This window comes from Aquarana catesbeiana, linkage group LG01 (genome assembly GCF_042186555.1).
Source record: "Aquarana catesbeiana isolate 2022-GZ linkage group LG01, ASM4218655v1, whole genome shotgun sequence".
Lineage (NCBI taxonomy): Eukaryota > Metazoa > Chordata > Amphibia > Anura > Ranidae > Aquarana > Aquarana catesbeiana.
The window spans coordinates 312,400,371-312,427,303 of record NC_133324.1 but is presented as its reverse complement, the minus strand read 5'-3'; the positions used below and the strand labels follow the sequence as shown (position 1 = coordinate 312,427,303).

Sequence of the window (26,933 nt, the reverse complement as noted above, 5' to 3'; positions counted from 1 at the left end):
TGAACCTGCAATCCTGTGACATTCTCTGGATATCTCTATTAGCCTGTATTGACATCTAGACTGAAAAGCTGGGTGTCATTGTGATTTGGTGAATGGGGACATGTGGGGGTGTCTTGGTATGCCTGAAAATTTTTCTGCAACATTTTTTCTGCACCTTTCGCACTATTACATAATCACTCTAGAACAGTGGTTCTTAATGAGACCAGGACCGAGTTTCATATGGACTTTATGTTGTTGTTTTCACTTATTATGGGTTTCTGTTTGTGAGCGCTCTATTTATATTTTGTCACTATGTCCAAGTGTTTAGCACTTTGTGTAGCAGCTTCAGTCATGTCTATCACCCATTTTTTCACACCATCAGCGCGAGTTTATATATTTAGATTATATATTTTTCTAGTGTAAATTTGCTGTCCCCTCAAAATAACTCAACACACAGCCATTCATTTCTAAACCGCTGGCAACAAAAGTGAGTACACTCCTAAGTGAAAATGTCCAAATTGGGACCAATTAGCCATTTTCCTTCCCCGGTGTCATGTGACTCGTTAGTGTTACAAGGTCTCAGGTGTAAATGGGGAGCAGGTGTGTTAAATTTGGCGTTATCTCTCTCTCTCTCTCATAGTGGTCACTGGAAGTTCAACATGGCACCTCATGGCAAAGAACTCTCTGAGGTTCTGAAAAAAATAATTGTTGCTCTACATAAAGATGGCCTAGGCTATAAGAAGATTGCCAAGACCCTGAAACTGAGCTGCAGCATGGTGGCCAAGACCACACAGCGGTTTAACAGGACAGGTTCCACTCAGAACAGGCCTCGCCATGGTCGACCAAAGAAGTTGAGTGCATGTGCTCAGCATCATATCCAGAGGTTGTCTTTGGGAAATATAGGTATGAGTGCTGCCAGCATTGCTGCAGAGCTTGAAGGGGTGGGGGGGTCAGCCTGTCAGGGCTTAGACCATACGCCGCACACTGCATTCAACTGGTCTGCATGGCTGTCATCCCAGAAGTAAGCCTCTTCTAAAGATGATGCACAAGAAAGCCTGCAAACAGTTTGCTAAAGATAAGCAGACTAAGGACATGGATTACTGGAACCATATCCTGTGGTCTGATGAGACCAAGATAAACTTATTTGGTTCAGATGGTGTCAAGCTTGTGTGGGGGCAACCAGGTGAGGAGTACAAAGACAAGTGTATCTTGCATACAGTCAAGCATGTGAGGTGGGAGTGTCGTGATCTGAGGCTGCATGAGTGCTGCCAGCACTGGGGAGCTACAGTTCATTGAGGGAATCATGATTGCTAACATATACTGAAACAGAGCATGATCCCCTCCCTTCGGAGACTTGGCTGCAAGGCAGTATTCTAACATAACAACCCCAAAAACACCTCCAAAACGGGATGACAGCCATGCAGACCAATTGAATGCAGTGTGTGGTGTATGGTCTAAGCCCTGACAGGCTGACCCCCCCACCCCTTTAAGCTCTGCAGCAATGCTGGCAGCACTCATACCTATATTTCCCAAAGACAACCTCTGGATATGATGCTGAGCACATGCACTCAACTTCTTTGGTCGACCATGGCGAGGCCTGTTCTGAGTGGAACCTGTCCTGTTAAACCGCTGTATGGTCTTGGCCACCATGCTGCAGCTAAGTTTCAGGGTCTTGGCAATCTTCTTATAGCCTAGGCCATCTTTATGTAGAGCAACAATTATATTTTTCAGAACCTCAGAGAGTTCTTTGCCATGAAGTGCCATGTTGAACTTCCAGTGACCACTATGAGTGAGAGCGATAACGCCAAATTTAACACACCTGCTCCCCATTTACACCTGAGACCTTGTAACACTAACGAGTCACATGACACCGGGGAAGGAAAATGGCTAATTGGTCCCAATTTGGACATTTTCACTTAGGAGTGTACTCACTTTTGTTGCCAGCGGTTTAGAAATGAATGGCTGTGTGTTGAGTTATTTTGAGGGGACAGCAAATTTACACTAGAAAAATATATAATCTAAATATATAAACTCGTGCTGATGGTGTGAAAAAATGGTGTGAAAAAATGTGTGATAGACATGAATGAAGCTGCTAAACACTTGGACATAGTGACAAAATATAAATACAGCGCTAACAGAAACCCATAATAAGTGAAAACAACAACATAAAGTCCATATGAAACTGGGTCCTGGTCTCATTAAGAACCACTGTTCTAGAGTGATTATGTAATAGTGCGAAAGGTGCAGAAAAAATGTTGCAGAAAAATTTTCAGGTAAAGGTGATGGACTGGCCAAGCATATCTCCAGACCTAAACCCTGTTGAGCATCTGTGGGGCATCCTCAAACGGAAGGTGGAGGAGCGCAAGGTCTCTACCATCCACCAGCTCTGTGATGTCGTCATGGAGGAGTGGAAGAGGACTCCAGTGACAACCTGTGAAGCCCTGGTACACTCCATGCCCAAGAGGGTTAAGGTAGTGCTGGAAAATAATGGCCACACAAAATATTGAAACTTTGGGCCCAGTTTGGACATTTTCACTTAATGTGAAAGATGATGTTACGCCGAGTAAATAGATACCTAACATGTCACACTTTAACATTGCGTACAATCATGGAATGATATCAAAGTTACTACTTAAAAATCTCCATAGGCTACGCTTTAAACATTTTTACAGGTTACCAGTTTTGCGTTAGAGGATGTCATGTGCTAGAATTATTGCTCTCGCTCTAATGTTAATGGCAGTACCTCACATGTGTGGTGCAAACGCAGTATAAGCACAACCTACTTATGTGTTCACTTCTGTGAATTTTTACACTGTCCCTTTATTTTTATTTTATTTTTTTGATCACTTCTATTCCTATTAAAAAAAATGTAAACATCCCTTGTAATAGGATTAAGGCATGATAGGTCCTCTTTATGGAGACATCTTGGGTCAACAAGACCCCAGATATCTCCTCTACCCTGAAAAGCATGAGATAAAAAAAAAAAAAAAAAAAAAACACTCTCTGCTTTCCAGGACAAAAAACTGGCAGTGCTTACATCTGCCAGTGTCGAAAGTGACGTCATGACATCACTTCCGGCCTCCCAGAGTCATAGAGATGGCTGGGAACCATGCAATCCATGGCAAGCTCTATGGTAATTCAGTGCCACCACTTGATCGGCAACCTGACTTTTCCGATTGCACGGGAGAGCCCGGGAAGGCACCGGAGGGCCACTAGAATGGCTTTTACATGTGAGGGAATCGCTGGCTGAACTGAATGATGCCTGTAGCTGCATCCATCATCCAGATATCACCACCTCAACCTAAGGACATTATATGACGTCCTACGGGCGGGAAGTGGTTAGAATGCATTACATTCTTTCTGCTTAAGCCTTTTACTATTATGTTTCCCATAGTAATGGCACTTATCTTTTTTATCTTCTATTATTGTCCTTTCTCTGGTTAGTGTCTTTTGCCATGAGATTTCATCTGGTTAACATGTATGCTAATGTGGCTGGCAGATGAGTTTTTATAACTGTGGAGCAAGATCCAATGGGATACGGACGCTGGGAATACATCACCAATCATTCCCTGCTCTTAAATATACCCTTAAAACGTCTATTAAGAGAATATTCATGCAAATACGCAGTGATTGTGCTGTCTTGAAGTGATTAATGAAAAGAATGTGTTTTCAGAACAGTTGTCATGTTTGGGAAACACATTTTAAGAAATACTTTTATTTACAAATCGTGTAGCGTAGATGGAAATCTCAGAAATAGTTTTTATGGAGGAAGTAGCATTTTTCCTGCAATGTGTGATCATTTTCATCTTTTCACACTTGTGTTCCCATCATGTTCACTAAACAGCCTCTGGGGAACCTACATGATCTAGCGTTGGTGTATCCCACAGATCTGGCCTGCCTAACAAACATGCTGTCAGAGTACAGAGTCAATGGGCAGTCATTGGTTCAGAACATCCGATTGGCTTTTGTTGCCATCATTTCTCTTTTCTCCGGTTTTATAAATCTTTGTGAAAGGTTTCTTTAGTAACAATGTATAAAGACTACGTGCAGGAACCCATAGCAACTGTTTCATCAGTTTGGCTTTTAGCAGTGTGCATTGTGAGAAATCAAGCCATTATTTGGGGGTAAAGCCACGTAATGCCATACACTTGTAGAATTTCATTCAAATTTCTAATTTTCATTTGGCAAATTACATTTATATTGAAAGCAAAAAAAAAAATTTGAAGTACTTTCGAATGACTTCTGACAAATCAATGAATGTACTGAGAATTTTCTGACAGATGTTTGTATGAGCATTTGTACAAAGTTTTTAAAAATCCTACTACTGTATGGCCAGCTTAAAGTGTTACTAAACCCACTACAGTAAAATCCATCTATGTATGCAGTAAAGCATGCTTGTTATACTCGCTGTAAGGGGTTAATCCTCTGCATTGTGTAAAAAGGCTGTTTGATCCTGTATGCACAGATCCTTGCCTTCTTGCATTGCCCCCAAAACATGTCCAGATAAGACAGAGTAAATGGAGTCAGGCTGCACATGCTCCGTTTTGGTGTGTATCACTAGAGAGTTGTTTTATTTATTTATTTTTTTGGGAGACTGCATGTAATCAGCACAGGGTCAGTCAGCACGGTCCAGACAGAGGGACAGGGGTCCTGCATCCTGATAGGACAGCCAAAACTGACAGATGTTCTAATCCCTCTCCACTCTATCCAAAATTAAAAAAGAAAAAAGTTTTAGGTGAACTTTAAATGTTCCTACAAGCAAACTTTAAACCTGAACGCCAGACAAGTATCAAGAGATTTTGTCCAGTTTTCAGTCATTAGGTAATCATTATACCTATAGTTGCTATAGTAACATTAATTTTTTAATGTGTTTTGATATCCACCTTCTGTAACAAAAGGGGCCAAGCGGTTTGTCTTTGAGTCTTAATTAAGCGCTAGAAGAGTGCAAACCGCTTTGACCTTTCTCATCTCCCCACAGTGTTTGGTTGCTGTGCTATGCTGCTTCTTATACAAGAAAAAGTTGGACTTTTTTGGGAATTCAGCCATCTAGATCTCTCCTTGTACATACAGTGCCTTGAAAAACTGTTCATACCCCTTGAAATTTTCCACATTTTGTCATGTTACAACCAAAAACGTAAATGTATTTTTTACGTGATTTTATGTGATAGACAAACACAAAGTGGCACATAATTGTGAAGTGGAAAGAAAATTATAATTTTTTTCAAATTTTTTTACAAATAAATATCTGAAAAGTGTGGCGTGCATTTGTATTCAGCCCCCTCAGTCAATACTTTGTAGAACGACCTTTCGCTGCAATTACAGCTGCAAGTCTTTTTGGGGATGTCTCTACCAGCTTTGCACATCTAGAGTGAAATGTTTGCCCATTCTTCTTTGCAAAATAGCTCAAGCTCTGTCAGATTCAGCAATTTTCAAGTCTTGCCACATATTCTCAATTGGATTTAGGTCTGGACTTTGACTGGGCCATGTTGACATATGAATATGCTTTGATCTCAACCATTCCATTGTAGCTCTGGCTGTATGTTTAGGGTCGTTGTCCTGCTGGAAGGTGAACCTCTGCCCCAGTCTCAAGTCTTTTGCAGACTCTAACAGGTTTTCTTCTAAGATTGCCCTGTATTTGACTCCATCCATCTTCCCTTCAACTCTGACCAGCTTCCCTGTCCCTGCTGAAGAAAAACATCCCCACAACATGATGCTGCCACCACCATGTTTCACGGTGGGGATGGTGTGTTCAGGGTGATATGCAGTGTTAGTTTTCCGCAACACATAGCATTTTGCTTTTAGGCCAAAAAGTTAAATTTTGTTCTCATCTGACCAGAGCACCTTCTTCCACATGTTTGCGGTGTCCCCCACATGGCTTCTTGCAAACTGCAAGCGGGACTTATGGCTTTCAACAATAGCTTTCTTCTTGCCACTCTTCCATAAAGGCCAGATTTGTGGAGTGCGCAACTAATAGTGTCCTGTGGACAGATTCTCCCACCTGAGCTGTGGATCTGTGCAGCTCCTCCAGAGTTACCATGAGCCTCTTGGCTGCTTTTCTGATTAATGCTCTCCTTGCCCGGCCCATTAGTTTAGGTAAACGGCCATGTCTTGGAAAGAGTATGGCACAACTGCAAACCTACCATTTTCGTATGATGGATTGAACAGTGCTCCATGAGATGTTCAGAGCTTGGGATATTTTTTTGTAATCTAACCCTGCTTTAAACTTCTCCACAACTTTATCCCTGACCTGTCTGGTGTGTTTCTTGGCCTTCATGATGCTGTTTGTTCACTGGTTCTCCAACAAACCTCTGAGGGCTTCACAGAACAGCTGTCTTTATCCAGAGATTAAATTATACAGAGGTGGACTCTATTTACTAATTAGGTGACTAATTGGTTCCACTACATTTTAGTTAGGGGTATCAGAGTAAAGGGGGCTGAATACAAATGCCCAGCCACACTTTTCAGATATTTATTTGTAAAAAATGTTGAAAACCATTTATCATTTTCCTTCCACAATTATGTGCCACTTTGTGTTGGTCTATCACATAAAATCTCAATAAAAGACATTTACGTTTTTGGTTATAACATGACAAAATGTGGAAAATGGGAAAGTGGGATCTGTGTTGTACTGTTTACAGTTTGTTTTTGAATTGTGCATTCAGCTTTTTATGTGGAGTTCAGCAGTATGGGAATCCCGGAGCATGACAGGAAGCTGTAAAAGCAGAATTCTTCAATCATTCCCCATAACATAATGACGTAGAAGGGTCACTGAGCAGATTAATGCCTGCTTTCGCAGTGTCCTGCTGGATTCTGTTGAGGTTACTTAAGGTATTGTAAGATGTACAGTATATTAGTGTATTAATGAATTGATTAGCAATTTAAGTGCCCTATTTTTAAAACAAGTCACTTTCTAATGGAATATTACATCCTAAAACAGATTAATTTTATGATAATTGAATTCAGAATAAATATCCACTGCTGCCTCGGTAAAATGTAAATTTGGGTAATGAAGAACCATGCATCAGAAATATAACATTTTTAAAATCTATTTTTTTCAGGATTTGTAATACCTTTTCAAGTTACTTAATCCAAACAGCAGCAGAGAAAATTTGCATATTCAGAGACATGCTGTTTCTTTAAAATTTCATTAAATGTGTACATTATTGATTCTTCATGCATGCAGTGTGCTACAGTAGCTATTCTCAGTCTCCATTGACCCAGTTTATGTTCCCTGTTCTTTGCTGTCTTTCTGCATTTTTAGGGCAGCCTTATAATTTCCCAGGATGCCTATCTCTCAATTGCTCATCGCAGTAAGAAATCAGCTATGTCTATGTGTGTGGCGCAGCAAAAGCCTGCTGTTAGTCTTATTTGTTCCTACAGGAGGTTACCCCCTAGAAAACAGCTTGGATTTATTCGATTAGGTGGAAGCCTACCTGCAACTGTTCGGGGAGCCTAAAGAAAATGACTCAAATGGCAGAGATGGAGAATTAGCCAGCCTCCCACTGTGAGCACAAGGGAAAGGGCCCCTCAATAACCTGTATAACTGCTTGTTAGAGCTCACCGACCAATCATTGATTAGCCTGGCAAGCTCATTTTGCATGCAATTTTTTATTTTATTTTTTCAGCACTTAGAGATGGAGGGTAGAGTATTTCATGCCACCATAGCTGTTCAAAGACACCTGCAGTGAGAGAACAATGTAGAACCAAATAGTACTGCACCACAGGAGAGAAAATTGTAGGCTGCCACTGGTCACATAACTTCCTAGCTATCAAATTGACTCTAAATTACATGCCAGACAAATAAAAAAATTTAAGAGGAGGTTCAACAATGACACTACACTTAGAGGTTGATTTACTAAAACTGGAAAGTACAAAATCTGGTGCAGCTGTACATGGAAACCAATCAGCTTCCAGATTTTTTCTTTTGTCAAAGCTGAAGTTAGAAGCTGATTGTCTGCCATGCACAGCCGCACCAGATTATGCACTATCCGGTTTTAGTAAGTCAACCCCATAGTGACTCCAAGGCAGTGAATACTACATCAAGGGTATTTTTTATTTTGCGTTTTTATCCATTTTGGTCTGCCAAGCTCTGGTCCCCCATTCTTAATGTAATACTAGGTCCACAGGTACCACCGGGCTTTCCAGTGACATGATTTTTATAGGAATTTCAATCTCCTACGGCCCATACCTTAATTTATTTGCATTTTAGTTTAAAGCCGTATAGTTCTACCTCAGATTATATTTTGTCTGGTATTTTAAAAATTACAGTTCGTAGACAAAGGGGATAGCTTTGTGTAGACCTATTATGCGTAAAAGTTTAGCTGTATTGAATATTGAACCTTTCATGTCCTTTTTATCTTCTGTGTGTGTACATTCATGTGAAACAAACATGGATAATAAAAGGGGCAAGCTGGTAAGGTGAGAGGTGACAAAAGAAGCGACACATGTATGTGACCTTAGGATTCTAGCTATTGCATTGTCCTGTTTGTTAGAATTAGCCTTGGCTACTATTATATTATTATGCTTTATTCACGTTACAGACTCCTCAGGGGTTGTAGAACATTCTCAGAGGCAGGACCTTTATTGTCTCTGTAACTTTGAAGCTTTATTTAATTAGGGATGCTGAGAATCCTTTCCTTTGTTAGAAGAATCATAGTTCTGTATTTTAAAGACCAGACATCCAGGTCTTGATGCATAAAATTGGGATATCACTTGAGGTGTACTAAAATGACTTCTCAAGTGAATACAGTTGCTGCATTAGCATACCATACATGAGCCTGTACTTTGTTCACCTTGCGCAAAGTAAAAGGGTTCAATTTACATTGAAGTGATACCAAACGCACACTGTTTAATTTACGTTGTCCCTTCTATTTCTGTATATGAATGATGGCACTTCAATTATTCTAACCTCTTGGTGCCGACAGCACACAAATATGCGCCTTCTAGGTGGGTGGGCCTTGGTGCTGAGCGGGCACATATTTGCGTGCAGTATTGCAAAAACAGCTGTGCCGAGAACTCGTGCCCTGCACACTCCCAGCACAGTTAGAAAGCATTCCGTTCATGTGACCGCTGTTGCAGCCAATCACAGTGGTCACAAGATCATAAACCCCTCCTCCTGGTATCTAAAACTCCTTAAAGGGCTGGGAGGCGCCAGCGCCAATGGTTTAATAAAAAAAAAAAAAGTACCTTTTTCACAATCAATATACAGCTGTCACATGACAGCCTGTCTGCAGGGAAACATAAGCAGGGGGAGCTTCTAGTCCTCTGCTACCAGCCACATGTTCAAAATAAAAAAAACAGCCTTTAGAATACAGAGTAAAATTAAATTTAAGTTTTAAATTGTAATACACTTTTTTATTTGAAATCAAATCTTTATTATTTTTTGGCAATAACACAATGTGGGTGGATTTCTGCCAGTTGCAGGCTGTGTCGAGCCCCTCTAGGTTGTGTCATTTAATAAGAGGGTGGTGAAGCCTCCATCAATCTACATGAAATATCAGGCCCCCATTGTGTTTAGCTGATTAGTGGGCATGGAGGAGGAGGGAGGGAGTGGGTTGTGATTTACCACTGTGTATACACCCACATGTGTGACTCTGTAGTGCTGCTCAGATGTGATGGGGAGGAAATGCTCAGCATAGAAGCTCACTGAAAACTAAACATGTGCACGGCTTAAATAAGAGGATAGAAGCGGGCCTTTGCATGAGGCATGTTGGTGATTGTGTAAGCTCGATGGTTTGTGCTAAGATGTAATGTCTAAGGTACGTCATATACATAGTTGTATCTACACAGGATTTGCAAGATAATGATGGTAAAACAGTTTAATAGCATAGATCTTAAAACTAGTACAATCATGAATGGAAACATCATAAGGCACAATTGAGCATATATAAACAGTGTATTAGCAGACATAATTCCAAACACAAATTGTACAGTTGCAAAGGGGAATACGTTAAACAGTCGGTTGATATGTGCATCCATAGTTATTAACTCAACGCGTTTCTTGCCTTATAACCAATCATCAGGAGTCCGATGCAATTTAGGCTGCATTAAAACCTACAAAAACCTGCCAACACTGCTCTGCACAACCCCTAGCTGCATTGGGGACTTGGGCACTCCTACAAACTTTTGACAATGATTGAATTTGAGGCGGAAATGACAAGTCAGAGTCTAGGATTACAAATAGTACCCTGGCGTGAGGGGAGAGACTGATGGTTGCATTGTTGATTTTGATGGAAAAGTCATGGAGGGGGGCATGGGCGGGGGGGAATATTAATAGCTCAGTTTTAGAGAGATTTAGTTTAAGGAAGTGGTGCGACATCCATGCTGATATGTCAGTAAGTTAGTAATGCAAGAGGAGACTGAAGGAGTGAGGTGAGGAGAAGACAGATAGATTTGGGTATCATCAGCGTATAATTGGTATTGGAAGCCATGGACGGTTATCAATTGACCAAGGGAGGAGGTGTAGATAGAGAAGAGAAGGGGTCCAAGAACAGAGCCTTGGGGAACCCCCACAGAAAAGGGCAATGGAGAGGAGGAGACAGAGTTGTAGGTGACACTGAAGGAACGCTGTGATAAATAGGCAGAGAACCAGGATAGAGCAGAATCTCGGAGGCCAAGGGAAAGTAGTTTATTGAGAAGGAGCGGGTGATCAACAGTATCAAAGGCCGCAGAGAGGTCAAGTAGTAGGAGTATGGAGTACTGGCTGTTGGTTTTAGCAGTTAGTAAATCGTTAGTGAGTTTTAGTAAGGCAGTTTCCGTGGAGTGCTGCGAGCGAAAGCCAGACTGTAAGGGGTCAAGAAGGTTATTTTCACTGAGATAGGAGCTAAGACTGTTGTAGACTAAGCGTTCTAGAAAGTTAGAGGTGAATGGGAGCAATGAGATGGGTCTTAAGTTGTTCAGGTTGGTAGGGTCCAGTGAGGGCTTTTTAAGTATGGGAGTGATCTGCGCATGTTTTAGAGGGGAGGGGAAGGTGCCACTAGAGAGGGAGAGATTGAAGATGTGAGTGGGGGAGCATAGGATAGAAGAAATAATACAACACTTACCCTGCTTCCCCACAATGCCTGAGCCCTGTCACTGAAGCGATGGGAAGTGTGCCTAGCCCTGTATATGTTTTGCCTCAGAATCGTGGGCAGCCCGGCTAGCTGACAAGTTTGGTTGCAAAATGTGGAGATAAATACTTCTTAGGTTGCCTAGCGCAGATTAACTCCATATATGGACAAAGTAGAGGCTTCAGGTTTAGGCTTTCACATAGCTTTTTATTATTTCTCAACTTTTCGAGCAACTAATCAAGTCAGAGGCTGGATTCTCTTAGAGAAGTATCACATGATCATTTATGTGCCCATAGTTTAAAGACCATTATTTGTCAAGTGCAATGGCCACTAAAAGTGCAGCTTGAGGGACTTCCTTGTCAATTGATATGCAAGTAACAAGATCGTCTTCCTTCAATACTTTTTTGAAACATTATTTTGGCCTTTAGTGTTGGTTCACACAGGGGTGACCTGTCAGGCGCCTTAGCAGCTTGACAAGTCACTCCCCATGCATTGCAATGGAACCGTTCTAATAGGAGCGAATCAAGTTGCTCCGACTTAGAAAAAGGTTCCTGTACTACTTTTGGTGACTTCGGAGTGGCTTGCATTGGCTTCTTGAAGTCGATTTGCAAGCCGCGCTGAAGTCGCGCTATACAGGGCAACTTTAGAGTCGTACGTCTTTGAAGCTGCCCCTGTGTTAATCGCCACTTAGAGTCGGCCGCAGCAAAATGTATCTGCTAGGTGGCTACCTGCTATAGTAACAAAGTATTTGCATGACTCCATGACCTGCAAACTACCTTTCTTCTGGGTTAAGGGTTGCCACCTGACAACAGAGTCCTTCCCTTTCTCCTCTTTGTTGCATTTCGAAGGTTCCTCAGTAGTGTTTATTGTGGGTTTTTTTCGGTTTGTGTTTCACTTTCCTTTGTTCCGGTCAGTGGGCTGAATTTATTGGTGGAATGGAGCATTTTTGCTTTTAAAGTGCATTTTCACTTGGCAGAAATGTTCACCTTATTCACAAATAAGTGAAAATTCACTTTAAAAGTTACTACTTTAGTAAATCTGGGTCATGATTTCTAGCACCCTGAAGATTAAAGCCTAAGTGTAGTCAAAATAAAAACCCCAAATAGCAACGCAAGGGACCTGACTTACTATTAATGAGCTGAGCCCCTTGTGCTGCTGGCTTGTGGTTTCCTTAAAATTTTCCTCCATCGTTTTTCCTTGGTACTAATGTTGCTTTGGTAACATGACATTGTCCAGGTAGTACTGTGGTTTTTTTTTTTTGTTTTTTTTTCTTATTTTGGAGAAAACATACCTTTTTGGTTTTGTTTTTTTTTTTTTTTTTTTCTTTCTCTGCTTGTCTGCTAATTTGCAAGCATTTGCATAGGTGGAAGTAATATTCAGTCCCACTATACAAATACATAGTGCACTATAATTGTGTTGTATTGTAGTTATCTCAGATGATAGATGATATTTTAGATTGCTATATGTTACTGCACATGGTATAATACTGTATAACTCATTTCTGCACCGTCCTATTGAACAGCCCAGAAATTACAACATATTAGCATCGTTTTTACTGCTTTGAGTGTATAGTTACAATTCTATAGTGTCATCCTAAATTCACAGAGCAGCAATATTGGTTGGCACCGTTAAAGTGTAGGTTTGTCAAAAAAGCAGCTTCTGAAATAATGTTTTTTTCTTCTACTGAAGCTCAATTTGTGTTGCAGTCTGAAAAAGGTTGCTGTACTATTAATGTCATTTTTTCTTCTTTACAGGTTTCCTGCTATTCAAAGAATTTTGCACAAGTGACATTGATGAAGGGGTTCCACAGCTCAAGTTTTATGAGGAGGTAACTGTTTTTTTTTTGTTTGTTTTTTTTTTTTTTTTCAAAATCTGGCTGTGTTCTTTAATGCAGTGACCTAAAATTACCCGTACATGGGCAATAACCAAACAATCCAAAGGGCGCCAAAGCCGTTTTATGTGTAACCATGATGATGCACAAAACTATACCGTAGTTGTCAAGTGCTGACTGCTGAAACTTCAGAGAGTTGGAATATTGCTTGGCAGTTCTTATTCTTTGCTGATTAAGCAGAATTAAGCCAGTGCCAAATGCGCTGCTCTCTGGAGAACCTTTCTGACGTGCGTTATCCAATAGGTACACATGTCATGTGTAATCATTATTGTCCCAAATCTGAATGTCCCTAATGAAACAATCAGAAGCCCTCATGCATGGATACTTTATTGCACTGATGTCACAGTAGTTATCATATTAAAACTGAGAATATATTGTTTTTGGTCTGCCATATGTTTATCCCAATTAACATTCCGGTAGTTATTTAGAGATGTAATTTACTGTGTGCCCGTATGCTAATAGACCTGTGTGTAGAGAAATACAAAGACAGTGATTACTGATTATGTCTTTGGTATTTCTATCTTGAATCTTTAAATGCAACTAGTCTAAGAATCTAAATTTGATTTGCTGTCGGTGTCCGGTCATTTCCTACACAGCAGCACTCAATCTCAGAATAGGATAGTGTAGAAGAGCCACTCAAGTGTGTTACTTCCATATATGGTAAACAACAAGATAGAGTAGAGAGGAGACTTCTTCGTGTTCTGCTACTCCTTCTTTGCTGGAGAGAGGACTGCAGGAGTTTACCAGCCTGACATTGCTCTCTGGCAGGGCTGTGTAAATATTCCTGCTGGAATTATGGAAATACTAATCCTGTGACAGTCAACATATGTATTTTGTTTGTGTATTTAACGATTTCCCTGGAATTCAGCGTTATTACTGTCTAAACCAGGAGTAATTATTATTATACAGGATTTATATAGCAATTTGTGCAGAGCTTTACAACGTGAAAGCAGACAGTACAGTTACAATACAATTCAATACAGGAGGAATCAGCGGGCCCTGCTCGTTAGAGCTTTCAATCTAATACCGTGTGTCCCCAAAAATAAGCCTGGGTATTATATTAATTTTGGCAACAAAAGACCCAGTAGGGCTTATTTTCGAGGTAGGGCTTGTCATGTGCTGTCTTCTCTCCACATCTCCCTCCCTGCCTGTCAGGAATCCCCAGTGGCCACTGGAACTGAGTTAAAAGTGCTTGTAAAACGCCAAAATGCACTGTATTACAGTATTTTATCATGTAAACTGTGCATGTTTCTGTAATCTATTTGTGATAAAACCTTCTTGTAGAGCCTGATTGGTCTTCCCCGCTTCGAGCACTGCGGGGGGGGGGCGAGAAATAAAGGTGCTAACAACTGGCAGAAGAGGAGGAGGAAAAGAGCAGTGGGGGATCAACTGAGCGGCGCTGTAACAAACAAACATACACAGTTTACATTATATAATACAGTGCATTTTAGGATTTTACAACCCATTAAACTAGGGCTTATTTTCAGGGTAGGGCTTATATTGCAGCCCTCCCTGAAAATCACAGTAGAGCTTATTTTCAGGGTAGGTCTTGTTTTCGGGGAAACGTGGTAGGGAGGGTCAGGTATCGCAAAATGTAATAACTGAGGGGGGGGGGGGGGGGGGTGAGCTGATGTAGAAAATAAAATTACAGTTATTAGGTGAAGACAGGCTAGGCTTCTCTGAAGTGATTGTTTTTTAGGGACAATATTAGGCAGAGTAGGAGACAATCGCACTGTTTGGGGTAGGGAATTCCACAGGATGACAGAGGCTCAGGAAGAGTCCTGGATACGGGCATTAGAGGAGGTGAGGGGGGCTAGAGATCAGGAGGTCTTGGGAGGAAGGAAGAGAATGATACAGTTGGTATTTTGAGACTAGGTTAGTGATGTAGCTGGGGGCTGAGTTGTGGATGGCTTTGTAACTTGTTAGTATTTTGAACTTAATTTGTTGGGTGAACGGAAGCCAGTGGAGGAGTAATGAGCCAGTTAAACGAGAAGGTAGTCAGAACTGATATATGCTTGTTTTAAGGTTGGCCTGTCACACACTGGCTTCAATACATTTTAGACTGTTTCACACTGGCTTCAGCTTGTATAAGAGCAGTGTGAAAAGCAAGCTTTGTTGAAGCTTTTATTGTACCATTCAACTCCAGTTTGTAAATGTTGTACACAGATCCTAATGAGAGTACTGATTGCCACTTTAAGCAAGCTGCTAGCAGACTTTAGCAGGTTTTCAACAAGCTTCAAGAAGCGCTAGCAGCTTGTTTAAAGTGGCAATCAGCACTCCCATTAGGATCTGTGTAAAAGATTTACAAACTGAAGTTGAATGGTACTTTAAGGCCTAATTCACACCGATGCAGTTTGCATATTGCAGGTGTATTTTGTGTTTTCCAAAGCTATTCCATTATTCCAATTCTAATATTCATCCATTGAAGTCTATGGAACCAAAAACCAGAAAAAAGTCCCTGACCCTTTCCATAAAATGCATAGATGTGAACTTCATCCATAGGAAACCATGTTAAATGGACTGTAGTGTGTTTCTGCAAAACTGAAACCGGGCTAAAAAATGCATAGGTGTGAACCAGGCCTAAAAAACTATAACAAAGCTTGCTGAAAGCTCTGCAAATGCTTTATCAGTGCTTGTTGTTCACACTGCTGTTATACAAGCTGAAGCCTGTGTGAAACAGTCTGTAATGTCTCAAAATTTATTGAAGCCTGGCAGCTAGCATTTTCAGAAGGTCAGCAATGGCGGCCTCCATGTTTCTCTCTATGCAAGTTTTCCTTTTTAAACAGGCCCCAAGTGGTTATGCCATAATGCGTTGGTATGCACCACATGCTAGCACATTATGACAGACCTACCTGTGAAACAAAGCCCTCCAGCGCTGCGCTGTCACCGCTCCCGGTGCTACTAGCTTTGCCTGGTCTTCCTTCCGGGTTTGTGCTCTTCTGCTAGTTGATTGGCTAGGTCATGATGATGTTACTCACACTTGAGCACAGGAGCCACCATCACAGCACGATGCTCTCTGCAACTATGGCAGTGTGTCATGTATGCAGGATTTACTGTGCATGCAAAAGTGATGTCGTTGGCCAAAGCCGCCATGATTATCTTGTTGAGGGTGCAGTTTTAGAACATTTTAGTGCCGTCTCACACTTCTACGATGTCAGTCATTGAATGTGATTCACACCGCACTGCTGTGCAGATCACATGCAATGTCTGTGCGATGTGAATCCAGCCATACAGATTGTATGGCTGAATTTGCATTGCATTCGGACCAAAGTTGCACAGGACCCTTTTTTTTTGTGCATACCAGAATCAGATCGCATGGGTGTTAACACCCATGTGATCCAATTTCTGTCCGAATTGATAGTTCGTACTGCGATATGCGAACCAATCTGGGGTGTCATTAACTTTGTTTTGACACCCGCAGTGGTTTGCATAGGGCAATGTGAACTGCCTGTGAGTTCTATGTGATGCGGGAACCGGCACTGGAATAGCACTGGTGTGAACTGGCACTTAACAGTACTAAGAAGGAATACATGTTAAATTCTTCAATATAGGGGAAAGTAAAATGTTGGGTTTAATACCACTTTAAACTGAAATAGTTATATTTTGAGTTTGTGTTAGGAACATATAATTTAGCCACAAGTTTACTATACACTATAACAGATTATGACTGGCTTTTATATGCTTAATAGACACTTTATAACTAGATACAGTTTGTCTGCCTATCCCCTAGGCATGGACATGTGCACAGGATGTGCCGGGTGTGCCTGGCACACCCTTATCACCCAGTGCAGTGCCGATTCCCCCTGCTTTCTGGTGCTCCCTGTCTCCACCCTGCAGTGCTTCCAGTTTTCCTCCTCTCCCACTGGCTGGTGCCAGAGATGTTTCAGGATGAAGTACAGGGGAAGGGGCCAGTAAATATTTACCAGCCTCTTCCTTTTCCAAATGAACACAGCGAGTGATCTGTACCGATTGCTCCTGTGTTCATTCTTAACTGAGCATAGTAAATTATGTTTACTATGCTTCAGTTTGTGAATGAACAGGAAGCCGCTCAGCACAGAGCACTTCCCATTCGTTCACTGTCCAGTGAAGCTGCAGAGAAAGGGACTGGGGAATCTATGTCCTCAGTTCCTTTCTCTGTCTCAAAAGTGAGAGATCAGGGGTCTTTTTTGGACCCTTGACATCTCACCAAAGCCTCCCCATGGGGCTCCTAAATAAATTGTAAAAAAATTATTAAAACTATTGTAAAAAAAAATAAAAATTAAAAAAAACTTCTCTGTCCATTGCCCTACTGACACCAATCTCTACTTTACTGACACTCCACTGCTTTGCTGATATACACCTATGTGTGTTTGTGCTCTGGGGTGTACAGTCTAATGCAATAGGCTGCGTATACTAATGCTCCTAGGATAACACTTTAATGCACTGTTCATAAAATAACCTCCAATAAAAAAATGCAGCATTGTCGTTATAACCAGCAATACCATATACTCATGATAAATGTACATTTTTGAGATTATAAACTGTGCATGTTGCTCCAAAGCAGCGTTTCAAGGTAAAAGAGTATGCCACAAAAAATAGGACTGTGTAGCTGATGAGGGAAAGGTCATGGCTCTTTTATAACGTCATCTAAGCATGTCTTGTTATAGCATCAGTTGATTTTTATTTTTGTAGCTAAAAGATGAACACATGCAAACCAAGGGCTATGCTGCTTACACAGGGCTCCTATTTCCTCCAGGTGTAATATACTGTGCAGGTAAAGTGGGTTGGTCTTGCTTCATTTGGAACAAAGAAAATCTTTTATTTGTATTTATTGTATGACAACCTACAGTGTCACTGTGCTGTACTTGTGTACACTGAGATTAATACCAGCCTGTGTCTGGGAAATCCCATGGTTACCAAGCAACGCACTATAGCAGCGGGCTTTCCTCGCACTTGCTATTACATTGCAGCCTTTGGTGTAGAACACGTGAAGCAGGCCATGGAGATTACATGTGCTTCTGCGATCTGTTGCCATGGAGAAAGGACGTCTGATCTTGAATTTCTCGAAACCAGTTGGCTACCAGCTCTGCTAAAAGTCCCTGGATAGTGTTTTGTTTAGTAGCTGTTGTCAGCAGTGGGGTTAATACACAGAAACCACCTTGATGCTAAATATGTATAAGTAAATACGGATGACGTTGCAGCTTAAGGGCAACATGCTTTCTTGTCAGCTAGAGAACAACGCGCTGCTTTAACAATGTAACAAATGAGAGACTGAATTGTATGTGCATTTCTACATGCATATCTGCAATTTTATTTACATCCATAAATATTCTCTTCCTTGGTTCAGAATAAATTCTATAATTATGCAGTGCTTGAGGCACTACAAGACCAAGAGAATCGTCAAGGTCATCAAGAGCTGCCACTGGGTATCTCCTCTCTGATGATTTTCCAATGCTCCATATGGGTAACAAACCCTTTAAAGCAGTGGTTCTCAACCCCTTGATAAAATTTCCCAAGTTGTGGGACCTCTAACAGTAAAATTATTTTCGTAGTGTGGGTTGTCAGGTTGTGTGGGTCGTCAAGACAAGTAATTTGCACCCCTAACCCATGGATATTTAGTCCCTTCCACTCGTACAGTATTAAAACCCCTTATGGTACATTTTAGAATGTACCACTCATTCTTTGTTCTCCTTTCCTTCCCTTTTATCTCTCTATCCTAATTTCGTTTTTTTTCCCCCATCCCTCTCTCTAGCCAACTTTCTTGTTCTTTCTCTTATTCTTCCTCTCCCTTTTTCTTTGTTCCTCCCCCTCTTTTCCTCTACCTTTTCATGTATTCTCTATTTTTATTCCTTCTCTTACTCCTTGGTGGGGTGGGGGGAATGGGATGAGTGGCAGTGCTGGCGGGGAGTTGGGATGATTGGCAGTTGTGGCCGGGAGTTGGGATGATTGGCAGTGCTGGCGGGGAGTTGGGATGATTGGCAGCGATGGGGAGAGTTCCGATCAGCCAACTTCAGCCTTGGTCAAGGTCATCTGCTGATCTGAGAACTGTAGTGGGGACATTTAATGGCAACTATAATCACAGGGAGTGTTACTCAATGTGTCTCCGGCTTCACTGTGTGTAAAAAGTGTAAGTAAGAATGTGAAAAAACACAATAAGAAACAATTTCATAAAAAATGGGTTACAGGGCCATTAAAGTGTTACTAAACCCACAACCGTAAAATCAGCCTGTATATGCAGTAAAGCATGCTTGGTATACTCACTTTTGAACCTAAGGGGTTAATCATCTGCATTGTGTAAAAAGGCTGTTTGATCCTGTCTTCTCTGATCCTCCACTTCTTCCACTGTTCCCAGTCCATCTCCTGAGAAGACAGAGCCTTGGGGGGCACTCTGCACACGCTCAGTTTGGTGTTGCTAGAGTTTTTTTTTTGGGTGGGTACATGTGATCAGCACAGGGCCAATCAGCTCTGTTCAGACAGAGGGTAAGGGGTGATACAGTCTCATAGGACAGTCAGAGGAGAATGAAAGCTCCTCTTACAAGTTTTAACCAGTGCTTGGCCAGGCACTAATAGAAGTCACAAGACTGCTGTATACTGCAGATGAAGTTTATATTTATTAAAATAATTGCATTTCCATGTTCTGTGTACTGTGGAGGACCAGATATAGTGAATGCAGGGTCCTGGGTTTAGTAACACTTTAATAATTGTGTATAGATGATTTTTTTGAAAATAAGGCTATAATCTATTATCACTTAAAGTGCATTTAAAGCTAAATTTATTTATTTATTTTTTTTAAAGGGATGCAGTCCTGAGAAGGAGGCTGTCATTGTTGAACTTCACTTTAACTTCTTCAGATCCGCGCTATAGCAGAATGATGGTTACAGTGCGGACCTGCTTTGCCAGGAGTATTGACTATTTAGTATTGAGTATGGACTATTGACGTCCTCCCATGCCCGAGCAGCCTGCGCGCCCCCTGCAAGGCACGCAGCGGCGCGCTCTGTGATCAGCGAGTCTATGAGACTCGGATCACAGATTGGAGTAAGGGGTCGATCTCGACCCCTTACCACGTGATCAGCTGTCAGCCAATGACAGCTGATCATGTGATGTCAACAGAGCCAGTAATCAGCTATTTTTTCTTCTCGCGCTGATAGCGTGAGGAGAAAAAAAAAAGCCAATCACCGGCGGCTGTGAGAGGGACATCAGTCCCGATCACGGCGAGCTGCCGCCAGCTCCTCAGTGCCCACCTGTGCCCCCTGCCAGTGCCACCTAGCAGTAGTCAAAAATGCTGCCTACCAGTGCCCACCAGCGTCACCCATCAGTGCCCACAGTGCCACCTATCAGTGCCCACAATCAGTGCCTCAACAGTGCTGCACATCAGTGCCCATCAGTGTCACCTACCAGTGCCCATCAGTGCCATCTATCAGTGGTACCTATCAGTGCCACCCATCAGGGCCATCTTATCAGTGGCCATCAGTGCCGCCTTATCTGTGCCTATCAGTGCTCATCAGTGCAGCCTTTCAGTGCCCACCAGTACCGCCTCGTCAGCACATATCAATGAAGGAGAAAAATTACCTGTTTGCTAAATTTTATAACAAACTATGAAACATGATTTTTTTTTTTTTTCAAAATTTTCCATTTTTTTTTTTGTTTTAGCAAAAAATAAAAATCCCAGCTGTGATTAAATACCGCCAAAAGAAAGCTCTATTTGTGGGGAAAAAATGGTAAAAATTTAATTTGGGTACAGTGTTGTATGACCGCGCAATTGTCATTCAAAGTGCGTCAGTACTGAAAATTGGTTTAGGCAGGAGGGGGGGTTTAAGTGCCCAGTAAGCAAGTGGTTAAAAAATATTGGTTCCTTAGCTGTCATTTTATTGCTTTAGTACTGTCTGTGTCGCTGTCTTGGAACAAGTATAGAGATAAATTGTGACACCGATATACAACATGCTTTTTCCAGGTCTGTGACTAAAGCCAACCATACATGGATGGAACTTCAGTCGGTTCAGCCGGGAATTTCAATCCATATATGGGCAGGGAGGTTGTAGAGAAGTTGATCTACTGATTGGCTTCTGTACAACCGTTCTGTCTGTTAATAACCGCCGCAGTCTAGAGCTGGCAGCACTTATCAGTGTATTCTGATGGCGGGGGAGTCTACAATAGCTTAGCGTGGAGGATTCCACCATCCACATTTAAGTGTGTGGATGAGGGAATTGGGAACGATTTTTTTTGTTCAACATGCTGGAAAAAAAGCAAATTAATGTGTGAGCTGAACTGAAGTCACATGCAGCCAGACATTTATCGTTTTCAGAAGAAGGCCTATAATGGCATCTTCTATACTTCTCTTATAGATTTGCCTTTCAAGTTTTGAACCTCATGTCTGTTTTTTATTTATTGGGGAGATTCCCTGTCTTTATTTGTCCTGGTGACCACTCTTAGAAGGGCATAAATAAAAAATGGAAAATCCAGAATGTTACAGTTGTCACCAGAAATACAGGGAACTTGTTTAATGGGTAAGGGAAGAGGTCATATTATGTAGACCATGTAAATGGTCTACATAATTTGCAAAGAGATGTGTGTCAGAGTCCAGTGTTTTGAGGACACACAAGCCATAGTCATCTTAATAAAAGGAGACCTGTGCTGGTCTCTTCCTTCATCTGTTTCTGCCGACACCACCACCTCCCATACACTCAGTGTATACCATGGATTTCAAGATGTGAGATAGTAGGATCTTCCAACAGAAAAATCATGTTTTGGATTTCTCCACACTTTGGAGAGATTTTCTCTCAGTTCAGTGTTGTGGAGTGAAGGGAAATAAGGCGGGGGGGGGGGGGGGGGGGTGATTTTTAAATGAGGTATGTGCGGCATCAGAAAGATCGTCAAGATAAAAACAGCGTTTATTCACTTATATTAAATACTGTACATAGCATGTTAGAATGGTACGTACATAGGTTTAGATCCATGTTCATGACATGTGACCAGGCACTAAAATATGTAAGGACTGACAATAACCACACAGGTACATTGCATGATAGCTGTATAACAGCTATCCTCGATGACATAAACCACTTCAAAGGCAGGGTGTTAAGGTAATATCTTAATTGATAAAACATATTGAACCATCTAGTAAAAATATGATGCCCTACACGTTTCGTGGATAGCTCCACCACTTCAGGGGCAGATGCTTTGGATATCTACAGGGAAACATAAATATAATATAAGTTAGAGTTATTTGCCAGACAATAAGAAGGATGATTACCAACGGGAGGAGACTAGCCCTCCTTTTTGAATACTTACATATGGGCTGAATATGAAGTGATGAAATAACAACAAAAAGGCCGCTCAAGGAGTCTCTGATGGGAGCTGTGGGACAGGGACCCAAGGAACAGACCGGGAGCATAACTGTAATCTCCAAAAGAAAAGAGTGTCCAAGGGTGATGTATGCGGGCTCCAATTCTAAAATGTTTAAACAATTAGGTAAAATAGTGTGTAACCAATTATTACAAATGTAACTGAGAGTGAATGGAACCTATCACCAAAAAAAAAATTGTATATAAAAAAAGCGTGTCAAAGGAGCATGACCACATTGTAAAAAGAAAAAGCTAGACATATAATACTGTATGGTAGAAACCCCCCATGGATACAGTGAGGGTATGTGCTAAAAAAAATAAATAAAAATAAAAGTTCCCCAGTGATTACCTTAAACATAGGGCCATGATCCATATTAGGATGTGCACAGTACGTGATGCCAGGAGGACTGGCTGGTGCCGATTGAAGATCTTATATGCTCCAAGCATGGCCCAAGGTCCCGCCCAGTGTCACGCTTGCATGGCATGGCAGGGGGGAGAGAGAGGGGCTTCTTCACCAGCCGCTCACAGAGGCTACAGACACCACTTCCCTATTGTCAGTCAAGATGGTGACTAAAGCCGGCATTGAGACTCCACAAGGCATCACGTGCATGGCGTGTGGGCGTGGCACCGATGCCAATAAGGGCAAACCCACCCAGTCCCCTGTTTAACTGTGAAAGTTTTTAAACCATATATTCAGTAGAAATAGGAAGAGTACAATTGTTTATGTGGTATCAGTCTAAATCTGGCCATAGATGACCAAGTGAATGGATTTCCCTATCCACTCAAGCAAGGTGGAGGCAGGAGTCCTCCCTGCTGCGATATTTTACTATGACAACAGGGACTCCTCTGCTGTCAGAATACACTGATCAGCGCTGCAGCTGATTGGCTGCATTCACTGATCAAATGAAAATTTACCAACAGTCAAATCCGAGAGGAGTCAAAAATTCGATCAATTCGCTTGAATGGAAATAGCCATAGATGGATCGAAATTCAACTAGTCCCTGCTGAACTGGACATTTTTTCGCTCTATCTATGGCCAGCTTAAGCAGAATGTGTTTCTCTGTTGACCATGGAACTTGGTAAAGATAAGGTGAAATTTTAGTCATTCATTCAGGCAATTCCAAAGAGATTCGACATCTTTTGCAACTGTATGTTTTGATGTAATATTGTTTTAGTTTGTTAATACCTTTTAATTATTGTGATTTCTCCTGTTTACCCTTCTATCTTCTTCAGTTGTTGGTGTAAATGAGGCTTTATATTAGGCCTACAGTATTTAGCACTTGTTCAGTTATTTGCTCAGATATATACTAATGTAGGCAAGCATTATAACCTAAGTTATGACATGCTTGTGATTTTAGTTGCAAACACACACACACTATATTACCAAAAGTATTGTGACGTCTGCCTGGGCCAACTCAATATTGACCATTAACCATTTGATGCGCACGCTATAGGCGAAAGGCGGCTACAGCGCAGGCTTAAATTGCCGGGAGGGCGTACATGCACGTGCTCGTGTGCCCCCTCCCTTGGGACTCGGCTGATCACAGATCGGTGTAAAGGACCGATCCCGGCCCCTTACCACGTGATCCGCTGTTAGCCAATGACAGCTGATCACATGATGTAAACAGAAGCCTGTAATCCGCTTTTTTTTTTCCCGCTCGCTAACAGCGCGAGGAGTAAAAAATAAGCCAATTACCGTCTTGTGTAAATGGGACATTGGTCCCACACACTGACGGCCACTGCTGCTCAGCAGTACCCACCAGTGCCCATCAGTACTGCAAAGTAGTGCTCACCAGTGCCACCTATTAGTGCCGCACATCAGTGCCCATCAGTGCAGCCTCATCAGCGCACATCAATGAAGGAGAAAAATTACCTGTCTGCAAAATTTGTATATCAAACTATGAAAAAGTTTTGTTTTTTTTGTGTTTTTTTTTGTTGGTCATTTTTTGTTTAGCAAAAAACCCAGTAGTGATTAAATGCCACGAAAAGAAATCTCTATTTGTGTGAAAAAAATTATTAAAATTTCATATGGGTACAGTGAAGCATGACAGCGCAAACGTCATTCAAAGTATATCTTTTCATATGACATAATTGAAGAAATAACAGAACTAAAGATTACAGCGCACACATACAAAAATTACATTTAACTCCTGCAAGGCTATTTAAAACACCTATTCAGAAAATATGGGGATTTAGTTATACCATACAGCCTTATAGTGCTATGCCCACTACTACGTCAAAGTACCCCATTATCAGTGGGTCCTACGCTTTCCATAGAATGGAAGATCCCGCTTCTCTGAACCATGGAAGAAATACACTCCTCTATATGAGAGAACTAAAGGACTCCTATAACAGACAACTTCGGGCTGGAGCACCCCACCCCCTATCATTGCCTCTTATTAGTGTCCACCTGTGTTATAGGAGGAGTCCTTTAGTTCTCCCATATAGAGGAGTGTATTTCTTCAGGATCTTCCATGGGACAGCACAAAGGACTCAAGGATAACTAAATAAAGAGACTCAACACAATTAATTTCAAGTTGGCTATAATGGCCACAGTGTTTATTAAGGGGCTACCCAAAAATGAACAATAATCATTCATAACAGCAATATATTTCATCTTAAAATTACATAACCATAAATCATATCACGTAGTCCATCCAAAACTGAACTGGATGACAAACCTTAACAAACGCCGTGACAAAATTCCAAATATATATATATATATATATATATATATATATATATATATATATATATATATATATATATATATATATGAGGGAGCAGCACAGGGCTCCATCTTCAGTGGGATCTCCTCTGGGGTTGAACGGAGCGTGAAAGCCGCCGGCTTTTATAACCAATGCCCAGTTCAATCCCGCCTGATTCAACCAATCAGGACCCATTGCTATGCCGCTCTACATTCTGCCATCACCTGGAGAAACCTAAAATAGGAGAGAGGAGGGGGGGAGAGAACCAGGGAAGGCAGGCAGCCCTCTGTACTGTCCCATGGAGCCCCTCATAAGTGCTAGGGGCTCAGTCATTCTATGGATAGCGTCAGACCTACTGATAATGGGGTACTTTGACGCAGTAGTGGGCTTAGCACTCTATGGCCATATGGTGTAACTAAATCCCCATATTTTCTGAATATGCTCGGCCTCACCATCTTTGATGCATTTTTTAGGGTGCCCCCCCAAATCTTTGTTTAACACTGAAGAAATGACACTTTGCTACAATGTAAAGTAGTGAGTGTACAGCTTGTATAACAGTGTAAATTCTCTGTCCCCTCAAAATAACTCAACACACAGCCATTAATGTCTAAACTGCTGGCAACAAAAGTGAGTACACCCCTACGTGAAAATGTCTAATTAGCCATTTTCCCTCCCCGGTGTCATGTGACTCATTAGTGTTACAAGGTCTCAGGTGTGAATGAGGAGCAGATGTGTTAAATTTGGTGTTAGCACTCTCACACTAGTCAATGGAAGTTCAACATGGCACCTCATGGCAAAGAACTCTCTGAGGATCTGAAAAAAAGAATTGCTGCTCTACATAAAGATGGCCTAGGCTATAAAAAGATTGCCAAGACCCTGAAACTGAGTTGCAGCACGTTGGCCAAGACCATACAGCGGTTTAACAGGACAGGTTCCACTCAGAACAGGCCTCGCCATGGTCGATCCAAAGAAGTTGAGTGCACTGGCTCAGCGTCCTATCCAGAGGTTGTCTTTGGAAAATAAACGAATTAGTGCTGCCAGCATTGCTACAGAGGTTGGGGGGTCAGACTGTCAGTGCTCAGACCATACGCCGAACACTGCATCAAATTGGTCTGCATGGTTGTCGTCCCAGTAGTAAGCCTCTTCTAATGATGATGCACAAGAAAGCCTGCAAACAGTTTGCTGAAGACAAGCAGACTAAGGACATGGATTACTGTAACCATGTCCTGTGGTCTGATGAGACCAAGATAAACTTATTTGTTTCAGATGGTGTCAAGCATTTGTGGCGGCAACCAGGTGAGGAGTACAAAGACAAGTGTGTCTTACCTAAAGTCAAGCATGGTGGTGGAAGTGTCATGATCTGGGGGCTGCATGAGTGCTGCTGCCACTGGGGAGCTACAGTTCATTGAGGAAATCATGAATGCCAACATGTACTGTGACATACTGAAGCATTGCAGGATCCCCCCCTTCGGAGACTGGGCCCACAGGGCAGTATTCCAACATAACGACCCCAAACACACCTCCAAGATGACCACTGCCTTGCTAAATAAGCAGAGGGTAAAGGTGATGGACTGGCCAAGCATGTCTCCAGACCTAAAACCTATTGAGCATCTGTGGGGCATCCTCAAACTGAAGGTGGAGAAGCGTAAGGTCTCTAACATCCACCAGCTCCGTGATGTCGCCATGGAGGAGTGGAAGAGGACTCCAGTGGCAACCTGTGAATCTCTGGTGAAATCCATGCCCAAGAGGGTTAAGCAAAGTGTCATTTCTTCAGTGTTAAACAAAGATTTGGGGGGCACACCCTAAAAAATTCATCAAAGATGGTGCGGCCATAAGACCATACAGACCGAACAAAAGATTACAGCGCACGCATACAAAATGACATTTAACTCCTGCAAGGCTATTTAAAACACCTGATCATATTCAGAAAATATGGGGATTTAGTTACACCATATGGCCATATAGTGCTAAGCCCACTACTACGTCA

At 41.7% G+C, this 26,933-nt stretch overlaps 1 protein-coding gene across 2 annotated transcripts in view; it reads left to right on the top strand.

The window, feature by feature from the left end:
• The window catches only part of GRK3 (G protein-coupled receptor kinase 3), a 452,072-nt gene that overhangs the window by 268,461 nt on the left and 156,678 nt on the right, over positions 1 to 26,933 (top strand). For both annotated transcript variants that reach the window (XM_073629456.1, XM_073629466.1), the window contains exon 3: positions 12,782 to 12,855. In XM_073629456.1, the coding sequence (XP_073485557.1) occupies positions 12,782 to 12,855 (74 nt within the window). The remainder of the gene's footprint in view (positions 1 to 12,781; positions 12,856 to 26,933) is intronic.